Raw genomic sequence first — 23,143 nt, forward strand, 5'->3', positions numbered from 1 at the left:
CACTCGCCCATAGAGTTCTATGGGCGAGTCCGTGCAGTGCCGCAATTCACGGGCATGCTCTATAGGGGAGGGTTCACACTGTGTAACGTGCCGCGTGATGTGGCACATCTACGCCGCGGGACCCTTTGCGGGCCGTACATGCTCCCATTGATTTCAATGGGAGCGGGGATCGTACACGCCACGCTAGTTTGCGGCCGCAAAATCACGGCCGCAAACTAGCGAGGCGCATACGATTCCCGCTCCCATTGAAATCAATGGGAGCGTGTACGGCCCGCAAAGGGTCCCGCGGCGTAGATGTGCCACATCATGCGGCACGTTACACCGTGTGAACCCTCCCTAAATTGCGGACCACGGTTGCGACCCGGCCACACCAAGGATAAAATAGCCGGTGGTGTAAGAGGCTGCATTGAGTATAATGTGTCCGCAATTGAAAACCCTCAATTGCGGACCATTTGCGGACTTACATTACGCTTGTGTAAGACCAGCCTAAACCCTTTTGGTGAGATTACACGGATTCCCTATGCAGGAGGGATTCTGAGGCAGGCAGATAAGACACAATCCTCTCTGCATGTCTATACATACAAATGGCTTATCAGTGACCTGTGTGTGGGGACAGGAATGACTTTCCCTGTTTATTTTTTACTATGGGTCAAAGGTTGAGTATGTTATATGTAAACAATTAAAATAGAATAGGAAACAGTAAGAAGAAGAGGTAATAGACCACTCCCCCCAAAAGTGCATACCTATCTCCAAAACCCCATACATCAATGCTGGACCCAGATAGTGGAAGCCGATGAACCTCATTACAAGTCAGTGAATCGAAGGATTATAGAGGACACCAATGGAAAGGGAATTATTTATTTAGCTTACCTATATAGCGTCACCCTATTCTGCAGATCGCTGTCCCATATAGGGCTCACAATCTAATTTTCCTAGCAGTATGTCTTACTTCATCCTGCACATGATGGGGCCAGTTTAAGGTGGAAAACCCACCAAACCGGTTCCCTTTCAATTTAGGCTACTATGCTAGCCAGTGTAGACTCTAGTATACCTGTAAAGTCCGTCTAGGCTCCAGGCCACCTTCACATATGCTTTCCACTGGTTACACAAGTGTTAATAAATGGAGGAATTTTCTGCTTACCTTGTCTTGAGGAACTAAGTACTTTAGTCACATGATCTGGCTTTCTCCGTGCATAAGCATTAAACAGGCTTTTTGCTGAGGCAGCTAATTATATGCTATAATAGATGATATTACATGTCTCTAGTGCCCTAAGGCTGCTTTCACACACAGCGTTTAGGCAGCTTCCACATCTGCACCAGCAGGACTTTTCTCTTTGCATTTTTCAAACTAAAAACCGGGCGGACCTCATTATAGTCTATGGAATCCGTGAGTTTCCATGATCCCGAAGAACAGATACCCAAGTGCAGGTGTGAACCTAGCTTATGCCTATCAGTCTAGTGGGATCGGACAAATATTTAACATGTACAAGGGTCTCTTGTTTGTTTGTAGGGATTAGGAATTCCTTACACAACAGCTCTGTCATAGTTTAGCATGACTCCAGAAGTAAATAAGATGATACCAGTGTGAACAAGAGCGTTTTATAGTTCAGAAGATCAAAATGTGTATGGTGGGATTCTGAAACTGTGTGCTTAACGGTTACCATTTCAGGCTAAGGCCCCATGGGCCGTAATCGCAGTGCTAAAGCGCTGCGGAAAGAACCGCTGCGTGAACTCATTGCAGTTCTTTCCACAGCGCTTTTAAGAGAAAGTTCACAGACTTTTTCTCTGCGGACTTTCTCTTAACATTATGTCTACGGGAAAGTCGCCGGCGTTTCCATAGATATAATTGACATGCTGCGATTTGCAAAGCCACAACGGCTTTGCAAATCGCAGCATGTCCGCACTGCATTTTTTTCCGCAATGTGGGCATGAATCCCATCCCCTTTGCTTGCACTGTACAATGCCACAATTTTTCCCGCAGCGTCTCCGCTGTGGGCAAATTGCGGCGTTTACGTCCCGTGGGGCCCCGGCCTCAAGGGGTTTTCAGAAACAATAAAAGCTATCAAGGTGGAAAAAAAACCCAAACAAATCAAAATCAATACTTGTCTTCCTTGCAGACCCAGCACAGATGCTCTGCTGGTCCATTGGGTCTTCACTTCCAAGCGGGCCATTCTGGCATTAGCCAATCAGTGCCTTGGATTGTTGAGTCATGATGCCAGTAACATGACCGTGGCTGAACAGCCGGCCATGAATTAAATGAATAGGAGCCACAGCCGCAAAATAGGACAGGGATAGGAACTGAAAGATTATGAATGATAATCTGTTTTCCCTTAGCCCAAACAACAGCACAACTGGGGTATTCCTGCCCCTATGAGCTGTTAGGACAGGTGGAATTTTTAATTACCTAACAGCTTTGACCCCTATAAGAGGCCGGAAGACCAACTCCCCCTTGTGTTAGTAGCAAGTATAATGTACAGCGTATCTTTTATACAAATAATACAAAATAGTACAACATAGTACGAATAGTACAGCATAGGGAGGGAGCCTTGTGCTGCTGTTTGGGCTAAGGGAAAACAGATTATCATTCATAATCTTTCATTCCCCCTACGCCGAACAGCAGCACAGCTGGGGATTTAGCAAGTATAGCTTTACCCTAGGGTGGGTGATCCTGGCAGGCTGATGCCAACACAGAGTGTCCAAACGCTGTAGATTCCGTCGTCCGCCAATCCAGTCTATAATGCTTGGCGAAGATTAGATGCGAACTCCAGGAAGCCGCGGCACATATCTGCACTAAGGAAAGGGACCGCCTTTCGGCCCAAGATGTTGCCACTGCTCGAGTGGCATGGGCACGGACAAAGTCTGGTACCGGGAAATCTTGGGCACGTAGGGAGCAGATAATGGCTTCCTTTATCTATCTTGACAGAGTTGGTTTGGATGCCTTGGCACCTCTATTGTGGCCAAACACGTTGACTAGCAAATTCTCTGATCTTCGGAAGGACGCCGTGCGCTCCAGGTAGATCCGTAATACTCTCACCAAGTCTAACTTGGCATGGGCACGGACAATGTCTGGTACCGGGAAATCTTGGGCACGTAGGGAGCAGATAATGGCTTCCTTTATCTATCTTGACAGAGTTGGTTTGGATGCCTTGGCACCTCTATTGTGGCCAAACACGTTGACTAGCAAATTCTCTGATCTTCGGAAGGACGCCGTGCGCTCCAGGTAGATCCGTAATACTCTCACCAAGTCTAACTTGTGCATCTTCTCCTCCCACTCAGAGGTGGGATAGGGAAAAAATGTTGGTAAGACAATTACCTGGTTGATATTCTGAGGAGTGGGTACCTTTGGCAAGAATCCTGGGACGAACCTCAGTTGTACTCTGTCTGGAAAGAAGGTTATAAAGGGTTCGGAGGCCGCTAGGGCCTGTAGTTCGCCAACCCTTTTGGCGGAGGTTATTGCCAGCAGGAAAGTCACTTTGTATGATAGGTACTTCCAATCCCCCTCAGATAAGGGTTCAAAGGGAGGAGCACAGAGCCCCTGTAGAACCGCAGCTAGGTCCCAGGTAGGGACAGGAGGCTGCACCTGTGGGCGGAGCCTAGTAGCCCCTCTCAGGAATTGTTTGATAAGGGGATTCTGAGATAATCTGGTCTCCAGGAGAGCAGACAGAGCTGAGACTTGGACCTTCAGGGTAGCGGGAGCTAGCCCCCTTTCTAGGCCGTCTTGTAGGAACTCCAAGACTGAATTTCTGTTAGGGTCGCGCTGTTTACCTGTACACCAATTCCGGAATATCCAGGCGATCCTTTGGTAGCTCTGCTTAGTTGATTCTGCTCTTGAATGTGCTAGGGTCCTTAGCACTCCCTGGGACAATCCTCTCTCTCCGCATACGGCATTGTTAACCTCCAGGCAGTGAGGTTGAACTTGTCCAGGCCCTGGCACGGCCAGCTGTTTAGAGTTACCAGGTTTCGGACTGATGGAAGCCTCCAGTAGTTCCCCCGACTCATAAGGATGAGGTCGGTGAACCATGCCCTTTTTGGCCAGAATGGCATGATCACTATTGCCGACGTCTGATGTAATGGACTGCCGTCAGGTTGTCCGTCCGTATCTTGACTGCTTTCCCCCGCAGAACAGGCGCAAACATCAGAAGTGCTCGGTGAACTGCCGTAAGCTCGCGCCAATTGGATGAGCATGATCTTTCCAGATGGTTCCATGTACCTTGTGCCGGGGACTCCCCCAGATGCGCTCCCCATCCTGTGAGGGAGGCATCTGTTGTCAACAGGGTCCAGTTGAACCTGACCGAGGACTGCCCATCGCATAGATGGGACCACCAGGCTAGTGATCGCCGGGTGCTGATGGTTAACTGGATAGGCTTCTGTAGTCTCGAAGGACTGTGATTCCAGACTCTCAAGATCTCGTTCTTCAGTGGGCGCATGTGCCACAGGGCCCAGGGGACTGCTTCTATGGAGGCGGACATCAAGCCAAGGACCTTCATGGCCATCCTGATAGTAACCTTCCTGGTGACGGAGAGAGGAGGAACCACCCGAGCAATCTTTTCCTTGCGAGGAGATGGCAGAGAGATTGTCATGTTGAGAGAGTCTAAAATGAACCCCAGGAACTGGATTCGTGTTGATGGAATCACAACTGATTTTTGCCAGTTTACTAGCCAGCCTAGCTGGCTCAACAAAGCTACAACGGTCTGTAGCTGCGTGGTGAGGACCTCCTTTGACTGAGCCTTGAGAAGCCAATCGTCCAGGTATGGGACTATGAAGAGCCCTTGTAGGTGCAGGGCAGCAGCAACCGGAGCTATCACCTTTGTGAAGGTGTGGGGGGCTGATGATATGCTGAATGGGAGGGCGGTGAACTGGAGGTGCAGCAATCTTCTCTACAGGTATACCACAATCCTTAGAAATTTCCTGTGTGCGGGAAAAATGGATACGTGGAGATAAGCATCCCTTAGGTCCAGGGTGACGAAGCGATCTCTGGGTTGCAGAAAGGGTAACACGGACTTGATGGTTTCCATATGGAAACGTATCTTGCGGATGTATTGATTCATACCCGAGATCGATGATCATTCGCCATCCGCCCGAAGTCTTGGGTACCAAGAAAACTGGAGAGTAGACACCTTGTCCTTGTTCTGCTTGAGGGGAGGGGGGAGGGGAACCCTATAGGAGGCCGGAACACCTCTCCCCTTGCCACCTGTCCTGTCCCACAGGACAGAAAAAAACACAAGGGGGAGTTAGTCTTCCTGCCTCTTATAGGGGTCAAAGCTGTTAGGTAATTAAAAATTCCACCTGTCCTAACAGCTCATAGGGGCAGGAATACCCCAGTTGTGCTGCTGTTGGGCGTAGGGGGAATGTTCTATGTTTTGTTGCCTGGACTGTCAGCCCGCACACGTAACTATAATTCACGCTCATTTGAATGATGCAACAAAGCCGGAAGACAGAAGATTTTTCAACAACGAAGACTGGTGAGTATGCGACGTGGGAATACCCCTTTAAAGAGGACCTTTCATCAGATCGGGCACATGCAGTGTTATATACTGCTGGAAAGTTGACAGTGCGCTGAAAGGGCGTTTCTGACACTTAGCCAGGGACACCCTTCTGCCTAGCAGCGCCTATCGCGCTGTACTGTGGAGCAGGGAGGAACTCCCCCCTCCCGCTCCTGATAATACTCGTCTATGGACGAGCTGTGTGAGCAGAGGGAGGGGGCGTTCCTCCCCGCTCACACAGTACAGCGCGATAGGCGCTGCTGGGCAGAAAGGCGTCCCTGGCTAACTGTCAGAAATGCCCTTCTGACACTAAAGCGTTACGGTCCCGGGACCGATAGCACTTTACACCGGGCACAGATCGGGAAAGCCGATAGTGCACTGAATTCAGCGCACTGTCAGCTTTCCAGCAGTATATAAAACTGCATGTGCCCGATCTGATGAAAGGTCCTCTTTTAAAGGATAATTCAGTGTAAAAAAAACCAAAATGAGCCACAAAAAAAACAACTCTGCTCACTCCTTCAATCCCCTGCAGATGTAGCAGAGATGCTCCAGTGCCAACAACAGGTTAGTGTGCGACCACCACCACTAAGCGCAAACAACCGTAGCCAAGATCAGTGTGCTATATGTGTTTTTCTGGCTAGCACACTGACCCATTCTTTTCTATGGGCCCGTTCAAATGAGCTGCTGACTTCATGCAGGGCAGAAGCATAGCGATGTTGCAGGCACCTGTACCGGCGTCTGTGCATCTGTGCCGGCGTCTAACCCTCCCCGGCATCCGCCTCTCTATTACAACGGATGCCGGTCTGCATTGGCGGCCCCTTCCCCCCAAAGGGTAAACTACCCCCCCCCCCATCCAGGCTCGCTCCCGTGCACTTAGCCCCTCCTCCCTCCCTCCCCCCTCAGAGCAGCAGATACATCACTTGACTTATGAGCAGATAAGTCAAGGGATGTGTCCCAAAAAAATGAATAAAGTAATATAGCGGCCAAACAAAGCAGTTTTGCTGAAGCAGTGTATTTAGGAAAAGTCTTACATTCACATTAGCAAACAGTATAGATAGGATCCTTGTGATGGGACAACCCCTTTAAGTAATAGCTCTGGGTCTCTTGAGTCATACTTCCTCTTTGGCTCATTGACAAACATTTTTAGATGTCATCTGATCTATAGTATGAGGACACTCAGAGGATGTTAGTTTGTAAGAAAAGGTGTAAGCTCAAGTGTTCTACTTGCCCATTACATCTAGACTCCTAATAATAGTATAGTGCTATATAGTGTATGTTCAGCTATTAGGTCACATTCTTATGCTTGCCCCCAGCCAAGAACTGCTAGCCCTCCAAATATAGTCTACATCAGAATGGTCTACAACAGTGATGGAGAACCTTTTAGAGACAGAGTGCCAAAATTGCAACCCAAAACCCACTAGTTTATCACAAAATGCCAACACGGAAATTTAACCCTAATAATGTGCAGATCCACAATTGCAGACAATTACGAACTTGCAAAATACGGTCATGTGAATGGGACTTTATAGAGCTTTCTGCTTCACTGTGACTCCCCACACAATCCAAACTGCTTCATAGTATCCCCCACATAGTACAATCTGCTCCACAGTGGCCCCCACACAGTATAATCTGTTCCACAGATTGTTGCACAAAGAGAGGGCTCTGAGTGTCACCTCTGGCACCCGTGCCATAGGTTCGCCATCACGGGTCTACAATGTTGCTTCATATCCCAGCATGATACATTTACATGACATCACTAGTACCTGGGCGTTCGGCAGGATTCACACCAGCGTTTGAACTACGTTCAGGGCTTCTGTTCACAAATCCACTTGAAAAATGCGGAGAGAAAAATCCAGCAAGCATGACTTCTCTTTCCGCAGTTTTCAGGCGGAAATGAGACAGAAACCTGCAAGACCTCAGCGGATTAGGTTTCTGTTCATCGGGTCCCTAAGCTAGCGTGACCTAGTGTTACATGCTTATCTACGGAAATTATTTACTAAAATGTATCCATTATTATATTATGGTGTATACAATGCGGTCGATGTGCTGTCTACACAGTATTATGTTGTATACTTTGCGCCCTTGTGCACAGTGGGAAGTCTACAGTTTAGAGATGTGGTACAGATATTTTTTCTTTTCCGTTATTCACTTCCTCTTCCGATTTCCAGGTCTATATACAGCATTGTGGTGTTGTAATGTAGGCAGTTAGCGGCGTATACAGCATTGTATACTGTGCTGTCTGCCATACGTACAGTATCCTATCCTACTAAACTAATATTATATTATTATACAGTGGCGTAACTAGGAATGGCGGGGCCCCGTGGCGAACTTTTGACGTGGGGCCCCCCCCAAACCGACGCCGAAGACCTCAACCGACCCCCTCCTCAGAACTCTATTATGTCCCTTAATAAGCTCTGCACACAGTATTACGCCCCATAGTGGCCCCTGCACACAGTATTAACCCCAATAGTGGCCCCTGCACACACTATTAACCCCAATAGTGGCCCCTGCACACAGAATTAACCCCAATAGTGGCCCCTGCACACAGAATTAACCCCAATAGTGGCCCCTACACACAGTATTAACCCCAATAGTGGCCCCTGCACACAGAATTAACCCCAATAGTGGCCCCTGCACACAGAATTAACCCCAATAGTGCCCCCTGCACACAGTATTAACCCCAATAGTGGCCCCTGCACACAGAATTAACCCCAATAGTGGCCCCTACACACAGTATTAACCCCAATAGTGGCCCCTGCACACAGAATTAACCCCAATAGTGGCCCCTGCACACAGTATTAACCCCAATAGTGGCCCCTGCACACAGAATTAACCACAATAGTGGCCCCTGCACACATAGTATTAACCCCAATAGTGTCCCCTGCACACAGAATTAACCCCAATAGTGTCCCCTGCACACAGTATTAACCCCAATAGTGGCCCCTGCACACACTATTATGTCCCTCTGTGGACATCCATAAACAATTATTATACTCTGGAGTCTTTTCAGACCCCAGAGTATAATAATCGGAGACCCGGGGGAATAAAAACATTTTTTTAAAAAAGCAGTTGCTTATCTGTGCCCGGCTCCTAGGCTGTCGGCTACCGGCTGCCGCTCTTGTCCTGCATTAATGACGTCGGACGTCACATGACCCGGGAAGCAGACCCGGGTCATGTGACGTCAGAGACGTCAGACACGAATGAGGGAGGCCGGAGGCAGGATCGTGGAGAGGTAAGTAACACTGTTTGTTATGTTCCTTACGTCTCCCGGTCCGCTGATCATTATACTCGGGGGTCTGCAAAGACCCCCGAGTATAATGATAGTGTCTGTGGGGCCCGCGGTGTCACTTGCCGATCCTGGCCCAGCCAGGATCGGCAAGTGAATGGGGCCCGTAACGGACTATTTAAAAAAAACAAAAAAAACCCGCAGCGGTAGCGGCTGTCACCGGGCCCTAATGGCCCGGGCCCTGTGGCAGCTGCTACTGCTGCTACCACGGTAGTTACGCCCGTTATTATATAAAAAAGTTTGTGTGTTTGTTACTCAATCACGCAAAAACGGCTGAATGGATATGAATGAAATTTGGCACACAGATAGACTGTAACCTCGATTAACACATAGGCTACTTTTTATCCCGGTAAATGACATGGCTTCACAACTGTTATGAATTTATGTTCACATACTATATTACACTGCTCTTATCTCAGCTTCAGAGAAAGCCAGGGCTGTTATCTCTATGTGTAAACACACATAGTGTTCATGCATTAGCATATTATCTGATCTGCTCCAGGCACTGCAGACAAACTGACAACAGCAAACACCTTTAATCCAAATTGGCAGTTTGCCAATTTTCAACATGCTTGGAAAAAGAAAATCTAATTTGTCGCAAACAATGAGAGCTATGAAGGTAGCCCGAAGTCACAGAGTTCTCCTCAAGTGGAGCTGACAGAGGATCATCAACATCAACAACATGCTCATTATATGACATTCCAGCGAGGTGCTGAGATGCCGGAACAATCACAGGCATAGTGCGAGGAACAAGTTCAGCAGCAGGCCAGCTTGAGAGCTGCCAAAACGTTGGAGTATGCGGATCATCAACGCCAACAACACTCTCATTATATGGATTCCCAGCAAGCTGCTGAGATGCTGGAACAATCACATTGCACAGCGCGAGGAACAAGATCAGCAGCAGGCCAGCTTGACAGCTGTTGAACGCTGGAGCAGGCGGATTATCATTACCAACAATATGCTATTATATGGCGTCCCAGCGAGCTGATGAGATACCAGAACAATCACAGGCAGCTTGTGAGCTGCCAAAATGCCGGAGCAGGCAAACCATCGACGGCAGCAATTTGCTGAATATAGGTGGATCATCAACGCCAACAACCCGCAGACGAAGTTGCAGGCAGAAGCTAGTTATATATAGAACAAGCAGATAGTTCTACAATGTTGTAGTGTTGTATACAGTGGTTCCGGCTTTGTTCACACTTATATCATGGTTGCTATTTATAATCACAGCACAGTACAAGACCCCCAATACACAGACACCACTGGCGACCCATGTACTCAGCCGACTTATACATGGGTGCTGTGCTGATGTGTGCAATGCCGTGAGCTTTCTATGTGCTGTGGTGTTATATACAGTTCAGTGATCTAGGTATATAGTGGTAGGATATTTGTTTTATATACTGTGCAGTGAATTGTATAGCACAGTCAACTGCCCATGTAGTGTTGTATACAGTGTATGTAGAAAATATTATGGTATTGTATTTGGTGCAGTGAGTCTAGGTTCACATCTGTGCTTTCGTTTCCGTTATTGGGGACCCAAAAAATGGAAACCCAATCCACTAAAAAAGCGGTTACCGCAGATCCCATAGACTATTACGGGGAAAAATCAGAGAGAAAAGCAGAATGGTGAAAGGAGTCTCCGAGCACAGATGTGCACCCTGCCTGAGCTGTACGTGCTGTGTTATATTCAGTGCAGTAACCTTTGTTGACATTTTTGTGGTGTGGTACACAGTGCTGTAAACTGTGTAGATAGTGTTGTGGTCTATATAGTTCAGTGAGCTAAACAGATGGCGGGTTATTTCGTGCAGTGAGCTGTGTAGATGGTAGTGTATTTAGTGTAATAAGCTGAGTGTACAATGTTGTGATGTTGTATACAGTGTAGTGGGTGTGTGTACTTTGATGTGTTGTATATAGTGCAGTGAGCTGTGTGTACAGTGTTGTATATAGTGTAGTTAGCAGTGTGCACTGTGTTTTGACATTGTACATAGTGTAGTGAGCTGTATGTACAGTGTTGTATATAGTATAGTGAGCTGTGTATACAGTGTTGTGGTTTTGTATACAATGTAGTGAGCAGCATGCACTGTTGTATACATTGTAGTGAGCGATGTACAGTGTTGTATATTAGTGAGCTGTTTACAGTGTTGTATATAGTTCAGTGAGTTGTGTATACCATGTTGTGGTGTTGTTTATAGTGCAGTGAGCTGTGTGTACTGTCTTGTATGCAGTGTAGTGGGCTGTGTACAGTGTTGTATACAGGCAGTGAGCAGTGTGCTGTGGAGTTGTATACAGGCAGTGAGCAGTGTGCTGTGGAGTTGTATACAGGCAGTGAGCAGTGTGCTGTGGAGTTGTATACAGGCAGTGAGCAGTGTGTACTGTGCTGTGCAGTTGTATACAGGCAGTGAGCAGTGTACACCGTGCTGTGGGATTGTATACAGGCAGTACGCAGTGTGCTGTGGAGTTGTATACAGGCAGTGAGCAGTGTGTACAATGTTGTATACAGGCAGTGAGCAGTGTACACTGTGCTGTGCAGTTGTATACAGGCAGTAAGCAGTGTTGTATACAGGCAGTGAGCAGTGTGCTGTGGAGTTGTATACAGGCAGTGAGCAGTGTGTACAATGTTGTATACAGGCAGTGAGCAGTGTACACTGTGCTGTGCAGTTGTATACAGGCAGTAAGCAGTGTGTACAGTGTTGTATACAGGCAGTGAGCAGTGTGCTGTGGAGTTGTATACAAGCAATGAGCAGTGTACACTGTGCTGTGCAGTTGTATACAGGCAGTGAGCAGTGTGTACTGTGCTGTGGAGTTGTATACAGGCAGTGAGCAGTGTGTACTGTGCTGTGGCGTTGTATACAGGCAGTGAGCAGTGTGCTGTGGCGTTGTATACAGGCAGTGAGCAGTGTGCTGTGGAGTTGTATACAGGCAGTGAGCAGTGTGCTGTGCAGTTGTATACAGGCAGTGAGCAGTGTGCTGTGGAGTTGTATACAGGCAGTGAGCAGTGTGCTGTGGCGTTGTATACAGGCAGTGAGCAGTGTGCTGTGGAGTTGTATACAGGCAGTGAGCAGTGTGCTGTGGAGTTGTATACAGGCAGTGAGCAGTGTGTACTGTGCTGTGCAGTTGTATACAGGCAGTGAGCAGTGTGCTGTGGAGTTGTATACAGGCAGTGAGCAGTGTGCTGTGGAGTTGTATACAGGCAGTGAGCAGTGTGCTGTGGAGTTGTATACAGGCAGTGAGCAGTGTGCTGTGGAGTTGTATACAGGCAGTGAGCAGTGTGCTGTGGAGTTGTATACAGGCAGTGAGCAGTGTGGTATACAGGCAGTGAGCAGTGTGTAGAGTTTCCACTGTGAGTCAGTCTCCTCCTCGCCCTGCTCTCTCCTCCTCCTCCATAGGGCAGTATTATCATCTCTCTCTATCATTCTCACCATCTGCTCTCCTCAGCCACCGCCGCCTTGGTCTCTTCGTTCTCGGGTTTCCATTTGGCGTCTGTCCGGGTCATCTCTAGCAGACATGTCCGAGCAGAGCAGCAGTAGATATCAGCAGGTATGGATGCGAAGGGGCGGGAAGTGGCTGGGCGAGCCCCGGGGATGAGGCGCCACGTACTAGGCCCCAGCACTGTATACTGCAGCCTGACACCCGGAAACCAGAGGGACGTGTTGTAGCAGCTGTAGCCGTGTACTGCGGCCCCGGTGTGTGCTGACAGCACCGGCCATATGTGACATGATACGTCTCGCTGTATACGGAGGCCTCACTGCGGCGGAGCCCCCGGGATACACGTATGTGTATAATCTATACATAAACATAACGTGCTGCCGCTGAGCGTATACAGGTTTCCATGACATACACGGGGATCTCCATAGACCACAAGGTGCATCACTCCTGTGCACATCATCTGGCTGAATAGTAACCCTAGGTTTATTACAGCATGTCTGACATATACTGCCTGCACCTATAGGGAAAGGTGTAATACTGCTCTAAGTGTCTATAGTGACATCAAGGTCATAACACAGGTACATGGTGTATAATGTGTGTGACACAGGGAGGGCTGTATACATGATACGTGTGTGACAGGGCTGTATACATGAGGTGTGTGTGACAGGCAGGTCTGTATACATGATGTGTGTGTGACAGGGCTGTATACATGAGGTGTGTGCATGAGACTGAGAGGGTTGTACACATAATGTACTGTACGTGTATGTGACAGGCAGGACTGTATACATGATGTGTGTGACAGGCAGGATTGTATGCATGTGTGTATGTGACAGGCAGGACTGTATACATGATGTGTGTACAAGAGACAGACATGGCTGTATACATGATGTGCTGTATGTATGTGGCTTACATGGCTGTATACATGATGTATGTAACAGGCAGGGTTGTATACCTGGTATGTTTATGATAGTCAGGGCTGTATAAATGATGGATATCTTGGTCAGAATTGATTAATATTGGTGGATTCAGTGACTGTGAGGTCACAATCCCATTTCCCAGCAGTGTCATCAGTTTTATGGATATTTTCTACAGTTTCACATGACTGGGTAGTGTCAAATGACCACACAGCAGCAGACCTCTGTCATGTTGTAGCTGATGATCTATCTATGTAAAACCGGCTTTTAGGATCCTGCTGAAGAAACTTGTTTAGTCAGTGTTGGGGGATGGTGGGGTATGTTTATGTGCACTCCTTCATGTCTAGGGCACGCTTATTTGTCAGCATGGGTATATCACATTTCTAGGTTTCCCATTCTGTCATCTCTCCCAGCAGGCGAGGACGCGGAGATTGACTGGATTGAACACAGAGGGTGGACCATTAATATAATGACAGGGACAAGGCCTGATATTGATTTGAGTCATGTGACATGACATCTACTAAATCAGTATAAAGAGCTTTACTGTAATATTCTTTTAGGTCATGATATACAAATGTATAAAACATGAAGTAAAAATATATAAACACTAAATATCTTTTTTTTTATTCAGGACATAAATAGTGTGTCTGTTTTTGGTATTTCCTGCCCTCTCAGTATCAGCAGCCGCCTCGCCTGCATGTCACCTGACAGCTTGGTCCTCTTGGTCCTTGTTCTCTGATATCAGACAATTGTGTGTGTGTATATGGATATATATATATATATACATATACACAGCACTTGGTTTATCAGCCATTATCAGCAGATTCTAGCCTGAGGATAGTTTTTACGTTTTTATCTTCCAGTATCAGGTTGTCACTTTTCTATATAATATTACATGGGAAGGCGCAGTGAAGCCGTTACCTAGGCCCTATTTCTGCCTTATTTTTCTCTCCCACCACTTCAGGTAACCATGCCCCATTTCATCTAATGCTTCTTTGGCACATAATAAAGAGATTGTCCAGGGAGTTGTAATTAATTTAACTGGATTGGGAATCCCTGATGATGGACTGGGAGTTTCAGCCACATCACGACCCCCGGGTCATGTGATTTCAAGCAACGTTCCACCCTCAGGTCTCTCCAACCTCAGGTCTCTCCAACCTCAGGTCTCTCCAACCTCAGGTCTCTCCAACCTCAGGTCTCTCCAACCTCAGGTCTCTCCAACCTCAGGTCTCTCCAACCTCAGGTCTCTCCAACCTCAGGTCTCTCCACCCCCTTCTCCCATGATCTCACAGGTGAGAAATAGCTGAAACCCCAGAGACCACCATTAGTGATCCCTGTACTAGGTAAATCAATTACAGCACCCCAGACAACCCCTTTAATGTTTGTAGTCATAACTGTTGAAGAGAGGTGGCAACTGCCAGGTGATCTTTTAGACTTATATGGGATCCTTTGGACCCACTAAGAAGTCATGAAAGCTAAAACCACATGTAGCAGAGGCTAAGAGCCATTCTGGCTGTGAGGTTTTCATGTAAAATTGCAAAGTACAATCAGACAGAGCAACACTTTATAGCCAGGCAGTGCTTGATATGTTTTCTAGCCATTTGAACTTCTCACAGTGTCTTAGATCGAGCAAGTCCCTCCTCCTCACAGTCCTGTGTATGGCTGCAGCAGGAGCCTCCCCCCTCTGCTTCTTCTGTAGTAGGCCACAAAGATTGTTAAAGGGATCCTATCACTCAGACACAATTTTTTCTAGGTACCACGTCGGAATAGCCTTAAGAAAGGCTATTCGTCTCCTACCTTTCGTTGTCTTCTCTGCGCTGCCGTTTGCCTACAATCACGTTTTTTCTCGGTATGCAAATTAGCTCTCTTGCAGCACTGGCGGCGGACCACAGCGCTCAAACAACACTGGGGGCATCCCCAATGCCGTGAGAGAACTCTCTCCAACACCGCCTCCATCTTCGTCAGCAGCGTCCTCTTCAGTCTCTTCTTTCGGCGGTGGATTGTAATTTCTAGGCCTTGGGCAAACAGACTGTGCATGCCCACAGGCCACGAGAAAATGGCCTCTTGCACAGTATTGTAAGTGGCCACTGGAGAGAGTTCTCTCGCAGCATTGGGGAAGCCCCCAGTGCTGTTTGATCTCTGGGGCCCGCCCCCAGTGCTGCAAGAGATGGGATTAGGATAGCCCATTAATATCTGATCAGTGGGGGAGCCGACATACCTTTAACCTCTGTGGTTTCAGGTGGGTTTCTCCAGAATTGTTCGGTAGCTGGGGCTCAAAGAGGATCTGTCATCTACCTGGGCATCTATTGCATTTCTGGAGCATCTTTTCTTCTAAGGCCCAGTTCAAATCTGCGTTCGGGAATTCCGTTCCCCTCTCCACATGAAAAATGCGGAGAGAAAAGTCCTGCAAGCAGCACTTTTCTCTCTGCATTTTTTGTGTGCGGACACCACATGGACCTCATCATAGTCTATGGGGTCTGCGGGTTTCCTAAGATAACTGCTTTTTATGCGGATTAGGATTCCGTTCAGGGGGTCCCCAAATGGACTTCCCGAATGGAAACCCATGTGCGGATGTGAACCGGGCCTAACTCTGTGTGGTGCTGTCAATCTTCTTTGACAATGGGAATGGTGACAGCCAGCTGTCTTTTCAGGAGGAATAAAAATAACAATTGTTGAGAACCTTATACTGTAACTGCATTGTAGTTCACCATGTCAATTGTTGGTATTCCTATACAATACTGTCCTCTCACTGCAGACAAAGTCAGAATATGTATAGAATATATAGACATGCAAATAAATCAGTAGAACCTAGATGTCATTGTATTCTTACCTTTCCATGAGGCATAGCAGAGGAATGGCACCTTGCAGAGATTACAGAGCAGCTGCTCCAGATTCAGTATTTTATGGGATTATCATGAGAGGTGACAGGTCATGTTTAAATGGAGTCTGTCTCCAGAACCCAGCAACCATATCATGGAGTCTGTCATTTCAACCCAGTCTTGCAGACACATAGATTAGGGTCACCTGAATCAAAGTATTTTTCCCTTGTAAATTGGTGTCCTTGTTGCTAAGAAGTCAATGTACATGTAAACACCTCTTTGTAGCAATGTTAATGCCCTCAATGCTCCGTAGAGCTCCTTTGCATATTCACATAAACAGCAAGGTATCGGCAACAATTCGGGTGACCCTAACCTGTATGTCTGTGGGTTTGGGTTGATGGGTTGGCATCTGGTGGCAGACTCCCTTTAAAGGGATTCTATCATTAGAATCCTTTTTTTCAGGCCTACCACGTCGGAATAGCCTTAAGAAAGGCTATTCTACTCCTACCTTTAGATGCCTTCTCCGCACCGCCGTTACGGTGATATTCACAGTTTTCACTGTATGCAAATGAGTCACCAGGCAGCACTGTGGGCGGTCCCCCTGCGCTCAAACAGCACTGGGGGTGACCCCTGTGCTGTCTGCAGGCTCCCCAGCAGCGCCCTCCATCGTCTTCTTACAACCACCTCTTCTCTTTATCTTCAACCAAAAGCGCCGATTGCGAATGTGCGGCAGCCATTTTGTTGTGGCCTCTCTACACAATTGTTTGTTCGGCCATAGGAAAATGGCCACCGCAGACGCGCAGCAGCACTTTCGGTTGAAGACTCAAAGAAGAGGCGGTCTCGAAAAAAAAGGTGGAGTGCGTCGCTGGAGAGTCTGCAGGCAGCACAAGGGACGCCGCCAGTGCTTTCTGGAGACTCATTTACATACAGTGAAAATCGTGATTATCACTGGAACGGCGGCACGGAGAAGACATCTAAATGTAGGGGAAGAATAGCCTTTCTTAAGGCTATTCGGACATGGTAGGCCTGCAAAAAAGGATTCTAATGATAGAATCCCTTTAAGGATGAAGATGAAATATAGGCCAACCATGATATACACCATCTTGTAGGACTTGTGAATTATACAACCTGCATCTCATATTGTTGGCCACCATGCCTTCTATTCTTTTTATGCCTTATTTTTTGTATCGGGATCACTCTGGATTTTTTCTATAAATGATTAATATCATTTTACTTAAGCTGATGGCCATTATTATGTCAGCAGTCCAGACGTGATCAGCCAAGGTTTAGCTGATATATCTCTTCCAAGACCATTATTTTCTGAGAAATTACTGACAACAATTAGTAGACGCTGTCTCTGTAAGAGCGTCTTATTACAGCCGGCCATGAAAACAGCACTTTCATCATAATGGGATCATTTGTCCAATTGTTCTAACACTTGATGGCGGATGCATGGACTAGAGCATTATTAACACTATCTGCTGAATACCAGCGTGCCGTGCTTTGTATTCAGAGGCTGTGGTAGAGAGTGTCACTTTCTAGAATTAAATTTTATATTAAAAAAAAAAAAAATTAGGAATTTTTGATGTTTTTAATTTTCAATGTTTTAAAATTTTGTCATTCCACTAAGGCTGGATTCACATCTGCATACAACTGGGTGATAACCTGGCGGACCCCATTATGGGGTCTATGAGTTCTACGAGTTTCCGCGGGTAATCGCTTTTTAGGCGGATTGGGTCTCCGTCTTTTGTGTACTCATGTGGACCCGAACGCTAGTGTGAACCTAAAATAGTTTGTGATTTCCTTTTTCTTGTTGATGGACCATGGGCCATAGACGTGATGGTCTGCAGCACACCCTATTGAATGCTATGGGAGAGTTTTCAAGGCATGCTCTGTGACCTCTGCAGAGGTCATAGCATGGGGGGGGGGGGGGGGGCTAGATAAGTGGTGAAATTACCTATTGTGACTATATCTATCTAGGTGTGTGTGTGTACTATGAGATTCACCATTCACAATAGGTAATGGCCACAGCTTACCTTTGGCCCTGCCTCTGGACATACTTGTAGTGGCTGTTTATGGAATCACTGCTCATAACAGCACCCCCTAGCTGCCGCCCATGTCCCTACCACCTGGACCCTCTTGACTCGCTCGTATTGACTGGTCAATCACTGGTCCGTGTCCTGTCTCAGTCAGTTTTTGGCTAAGTGCTAGTTTCTGTGATCTGCGGTGGACTGGGAAGTAGAAAGCAGCAGGTACCTGGGTAGCATCAGAACAGGGGATGGTTGGGGTGAGTAATAAATATTTTATTTTTTAACCCATTACTTTTCAAATATTTATGCTGAAAAATAACTCCATTAGGGTAAAGCCCCACATGATGTCCCTCAGGAAACACTGCAGCAGCCCCTCATCGTAGTTCTCTATGCAGCGCTTTGAATAGAAAGTTTGCAGAGGTTTCCTCTGCAAATTTTCTATTTTAATTACCGGCAGGCTGAGTTCACACTGAGTTTTTTGGTCAGGAATCCGCCTCAAATCCTCCTCCGAAAAATGCCTCACCATACAGTCCTATGTAACCTACTTTTTTTTTTTTTTTTCACTAGCATAAAAAATCCACAAGTGGATTTTCTGCTAACAGAAAAAAAGAAGTGACATGTCTATTCTTCTGCATTTTCTGCCTGAAAAAAATCAATGCAAGTCAATGGGAGGCGGAAAAACCGTCTTAAAAAATGCCAGATGTATTTTCCAACTCCTATTGACTTGCATTGATTTTTTTCCAGGCGGAAAACGCTTCAAAAAACACCTCTATAGGGAAAACGCAGGTGTTTCCTTAGGTATAATTGACATGCTGTGATTTCCAAAACCTCAATGTTTTGGAAATCGCAGAGTGTCGACTGTATATATTTTATCGCAAAGTGGGGTGGGATTCGCCAGAATACCATCCACTTTGCTGTCACTGTAAAATGCCGCATTTTTACGCGCTATTTCCGCCACGTGGGGCCCCGGCCTTAAAGGGCCTTTCTAGTTTAGAATAATGTATTAATAAATATGGCTACCTATTCTGGACAAAACCCTTTAGCCAGTGTGAAGAGTGGCTATAATAAGCAGCTGTTCACAAACCTCTTTTTTCAGGGACTACTGTGCTATGCCACATTTTTCCTGCGGGGGCACTTGGCTTTGTTCTGCCCCGGATGACAACAGATTGCTGGCGGTTCTAGCAGTGGGACACTATGTGGTTATTAGGGGATATTTACATAATGTATGGCCTGGACAGACTGCATCTCAATGTATTTTAGTTAGATCAAAAGGGCTTGCTTGATAGATGGTCTGCTGGTGGATGTACATGGGAAAGCACTGACTTTTTTATATAGTATCCTATAGTCTGAGGAACCATCTTCTCTGCCACCGTGACTACATTGCTATGGAGGTTGGTTAGGATCTCATAGACTTATAATTCCAGCAAACACCAGGGATCGCTTCATAACTTCTCCACAGTTGTCAGCAGAATGAGGAAATGGTTAGCTAGTAAGGAAAAATCTCATTACTTTGCTATATTTTCTTATGTGCATGTGGTGTCCTTACATAACCTAATGTGGTATCAGTTATTATACATCTGATAGATGGTAAGAAATAAGATAAAAAAAATAGGAAATGGACATAGGATCCCTTTAAACTATAAGTTTAAACCTATCTTTCACAGCCTTTTTTTCTAACTAACATCTTGGAATAGCCTTAAGAAAGGCTATTTTTCTCCTACCTTTTGTTGTCTTTGCGCCGCCATTCGCCTAAAATCCTGTTTTTTGTCTATGTGTAAATGAGTTCTTTTGCAGCACTGGGGGTGGGCCCCAGCACTCAAACAGCACTGAAGGAGGCCCCAATGCTGCGAGAGAACTCTCCAGCGCTGCCTCCATCTTCGTCTGGAACGAGGTCTTCACCGCGTCTTCTTCCGGTGGTGGCTTCTAACTTCTAGGCCTCGGGCAAGCTGACTGCGCATGTCCGCTGGCCACGAGAAAATGGCCGCTTACAATACAGGGCAAATACGTGCAGATAAGCAGGTAAAATACAGGAAAAAACTATCTATGAGCACAATTAGCAAAGCTGCTTGCTGTCTGTGAATAGTATCTCATCTGTACCACACAGGAAGTCAGAAGTGGATACAAGTACATGGAAGACTTTTTCTTGCATTGTAAGGGAGCGTTTACACTACCGTCGGTGTCCGACAGCTAGTGTCCGCTGCTAATGTCTGTTCAAAATCTTGTGCGGACATTAGCAGCGGACACTAGCTGTGTCCGCGACATTTTGCATTGATTTAAATGGACATCGGGTGCGTTCTTTTTACAGTCCGTGCTTGTCCTTAAAGGGGTTGTCCCGTCACAAGGATCCTATCTATACTGCTTATTAATGTGAATGTAAGACTTTTCCTAAATACATTGCTTCAGCAAAACTGCTTTGTTTGGCCACTATCTCACTTTATTCGTTTTTTTGTGGCCACAGCCCTGACCTAGCTGCTCCTGAGTCAAGTGATGTGTCAGCCTGCTCTCAGGGGGAAGGGAGGAGGGGCTAAGTCCTCGGGAGCGAGCCTGGAGGGGAGGGGGGTAGTTTATGCTTTGGGGGGAAGGGGCCGCCAATACAGGGTTAGACGCTGGCACAGGTGAAGCCAGCAACATCGCTATGTGCCTGCCCTGCATGAAGCAAGCAGAAGCGATGCTGCTATTCCGGGGGGGGGGGGGGGGGGGGGCGGAGGAGCGGAATAACAGCATCGCTTCTGCCGCTGCTGGCTTCATGCAGGGAAGGCACATAGCGATGTTGCTGGCTCCACTTGTACCGGCGTCTAACTCCCCAGCATCCGCGTAGGCATAGGCGGATGCTGGGGACTGTTAGACGCCGGCACAGGCACATCGCTATGCTTCTGCCCTGCATGAAGACAGCAGCGGCAGAAGCGATGCTGTTCCGCTCCGGGGTCACATATGCAAAGCCAAGCGGCGAGATGCCGCCGGCCCTGCGTGCAAGCTCATACACCAGTCTACCCTTCACAATGCTAATACAGACCCGCAGGGTGTCGGGTCTGTATTTGCATTGTGAAGGTTAGACTGGTGTATGAGCGCGCACGCAGGGCCGGCGGCATCTCGCCGCTTGACTTTGCATATGTGACCCCGCCCACCAATGACGAAACAAAGCTGGAAGACAGAAGATTTTAGAGGAACGAAGGTGGGTGAGTATGCGACGTGGGAGTACCCCTTTAACTGTCCATTCCCAAAGATGTCCGACTTTTCAAGCAGACAGCAAAAACCTATATGTCGGGTTTTGCATGTAGGATTTTTTTTGTCCGCTTTAACAAACAGACATGGTTGTAAACGGACACTAAAGAACACAAACGGACACTAAATGACGCAAAGGAATACAAGATAAAATCCCATTGAAATGAATGGAAATTGCAAAAGGACCAGCTATTGTCTGTTGCTAAAATCTTGTACGGACAATAATCATAGACACTGCTGAGCGGACACTGGTAATGTGAATGCTGTAACATAAAATAATACAGTAATATCTGAAAATCCTGGATTATTTGGTAACTATAGACCCCGCACTTTTAGACCACAGGCTGAAAAGATCTGAATACAAGATTTTTGAACTGACACTGTAATAATTATATTTTAAAATATTATCCCATCGCGATCCCAACTTGAATTTTGGTACAGATGTGGCTAGGAGCATAGCAGGCACATGTGCATTTTTGGAAATTTTTAAATTGAACGTTTTTTCGGAAATGTGTTTTAAAATTTTGCGTTCGCATGGGTAAAATATTAACAAAGATACTCTTGTGACATATCTGGTGAAAGCCTGGACAGTTCTGAGTCGAACGGGGTTTATTTTGTTTCTCTATCTTTTTTCTAGCCTGAGTTATGAGGAGACATGTAAAGGCAGGTAACACAGAAATTTGCACTTTTTCTGAACTTTGAAAATCAATTAAAAATCAAAAAAAATTTCTAGAACTTTTTTTTTCTTCACATTTTGCATTCTCTGACACACTATTCCCAAATAACAAAATATCAAAAGAATTAAAAATATAGAGGTAAAAATCATTGGTTCACTTGACATGGAATGACCCGTAAGCGACATTTTCTAGCGTAAAAGCATTCCATAGATTCCACCCATTGAACAGAGACATTGATACATTCAGCGCATCTCAATCCAGTGGACATTTTTAGTAACGCTGGGTTCACACCAGCGTTCGGTCCTTGTCTGTCGGGTTTCCGCCTTCTGCAGACAGAAGACCGTAATCTGACAGACAGTATCTGGCCATGAGCGCCGCTGAACGTTTTGGGCTCTCCGCTGTGAAACCGGTTTTTTTAAAACCGGACACAAAGTCCTGCATGTCCGACTTTGTGTCTGGTTAAAAAAAAACAAAAAAAAAACTGTTTAGCCGCCGAGAGCACAAAACACTCACTGGCGCTCACGGCCAGACACTTTTCAAACCCATTCATTTCAATGGGTTTGAAAAACGCCTGCAGGTTTCCGTCTCCTGCCCAGTTTCGGGCAGAAAACTGAAACCTGAAAGCAGAGACCCCGGGCGCAGATGTGAACAAGCCCTAAGACTGGCACATGAAACTCCAGACTTAGTAAATAAGCCTCTATTATTTCTCAGTGACTAATGCTTTACTGCTTCTATTGCATTCAGAAAGTCTTCAGACTCTTTCATGGATTTCTCTAGCACCAGAGAGCATACCGACACAGGTTACAATGCGCTGAATTCTCTAGAGATATATAATCTCCATGGACATGAAAAGTCCTCTTTAGCGGCCTGCACGTCATGCTGGGAGCGAGACTGCTAGCGGTATAGTTATCTATGATACTAGGAGTCCCTGCTTCCCAGTGACATAAGATAAGATAGTCCTTTAATAGTCCCACAATGGGGAAATTTCAGTGATACAGTTTCATAGGTGGTACAGTAGTATATAACAAGACTGTCCTACAGTGATTCGAGTAGATATAATAGACAACTACATTGCTAGGATTCCCTCTGCCATCATCCTGCTCAGGCCAGTAAATCCGGCCAAAACACGAATCGAGTTTCTTGGCTGAAATTCAGTCGTGTGAATGTGGGTTTAAGGGATTTTCTATCATTCTTCTGTTCAGGTCTGCTCAAGCTCTGTCAGGTTGGATGGCTATTGTTGGTAGAAAGCCATTTCTAGGTCTCTCCAGACATATTGAATTGGATGT

At 46.5% G+C, this 23,143-nt stretch overlaps 1 protein-coding gene across 2 annotated transcripts in view; it reads left to right on the plus strand.

The window, feature by feature from the left end:
• Positions 1-12,134: 12,134 nt before the first annotated feature.
• NDFIP1 (Nedd4 family interacting protein 1) overlaps positions 12,135-23,143 on the plus strand; it is a 37,424-nt gene continuing 26,415 nt past the window's right edge. The window contains exon 1 of one of the 2 annotated variants that reach the window (XM_075274984.1): positions 12,135-12,306. In XM_075274984.1, the coding sequence (XP_075131085.1) occupies positions 12,274-12,306 (33 nt within the window). In that variant the 5' untranslated portion in view covers positions 12,135-12,273. The remainder of the gene's footprint in view (positions 12,307-23,143) is intronic. The other variant, XM_075274985.1, reaches the window with a different exon arrangement.

Source organism: Leptodactylus fuscus, chromosome 5 (assembly GCF_031893055.1).
Source record: "Leptodactylus fuscus isolate aLepFus1 chromosome 5, aLepFus1.hap2, whole genome shotgun sequence".
Taxonomy (NCBI): domain Eukaryota; kingdom Metazoa; phylum Chordata; class Amphibia; order Anura; family Leptodactylidae; genus Leptodactylus; species Leptodactylus fuscus.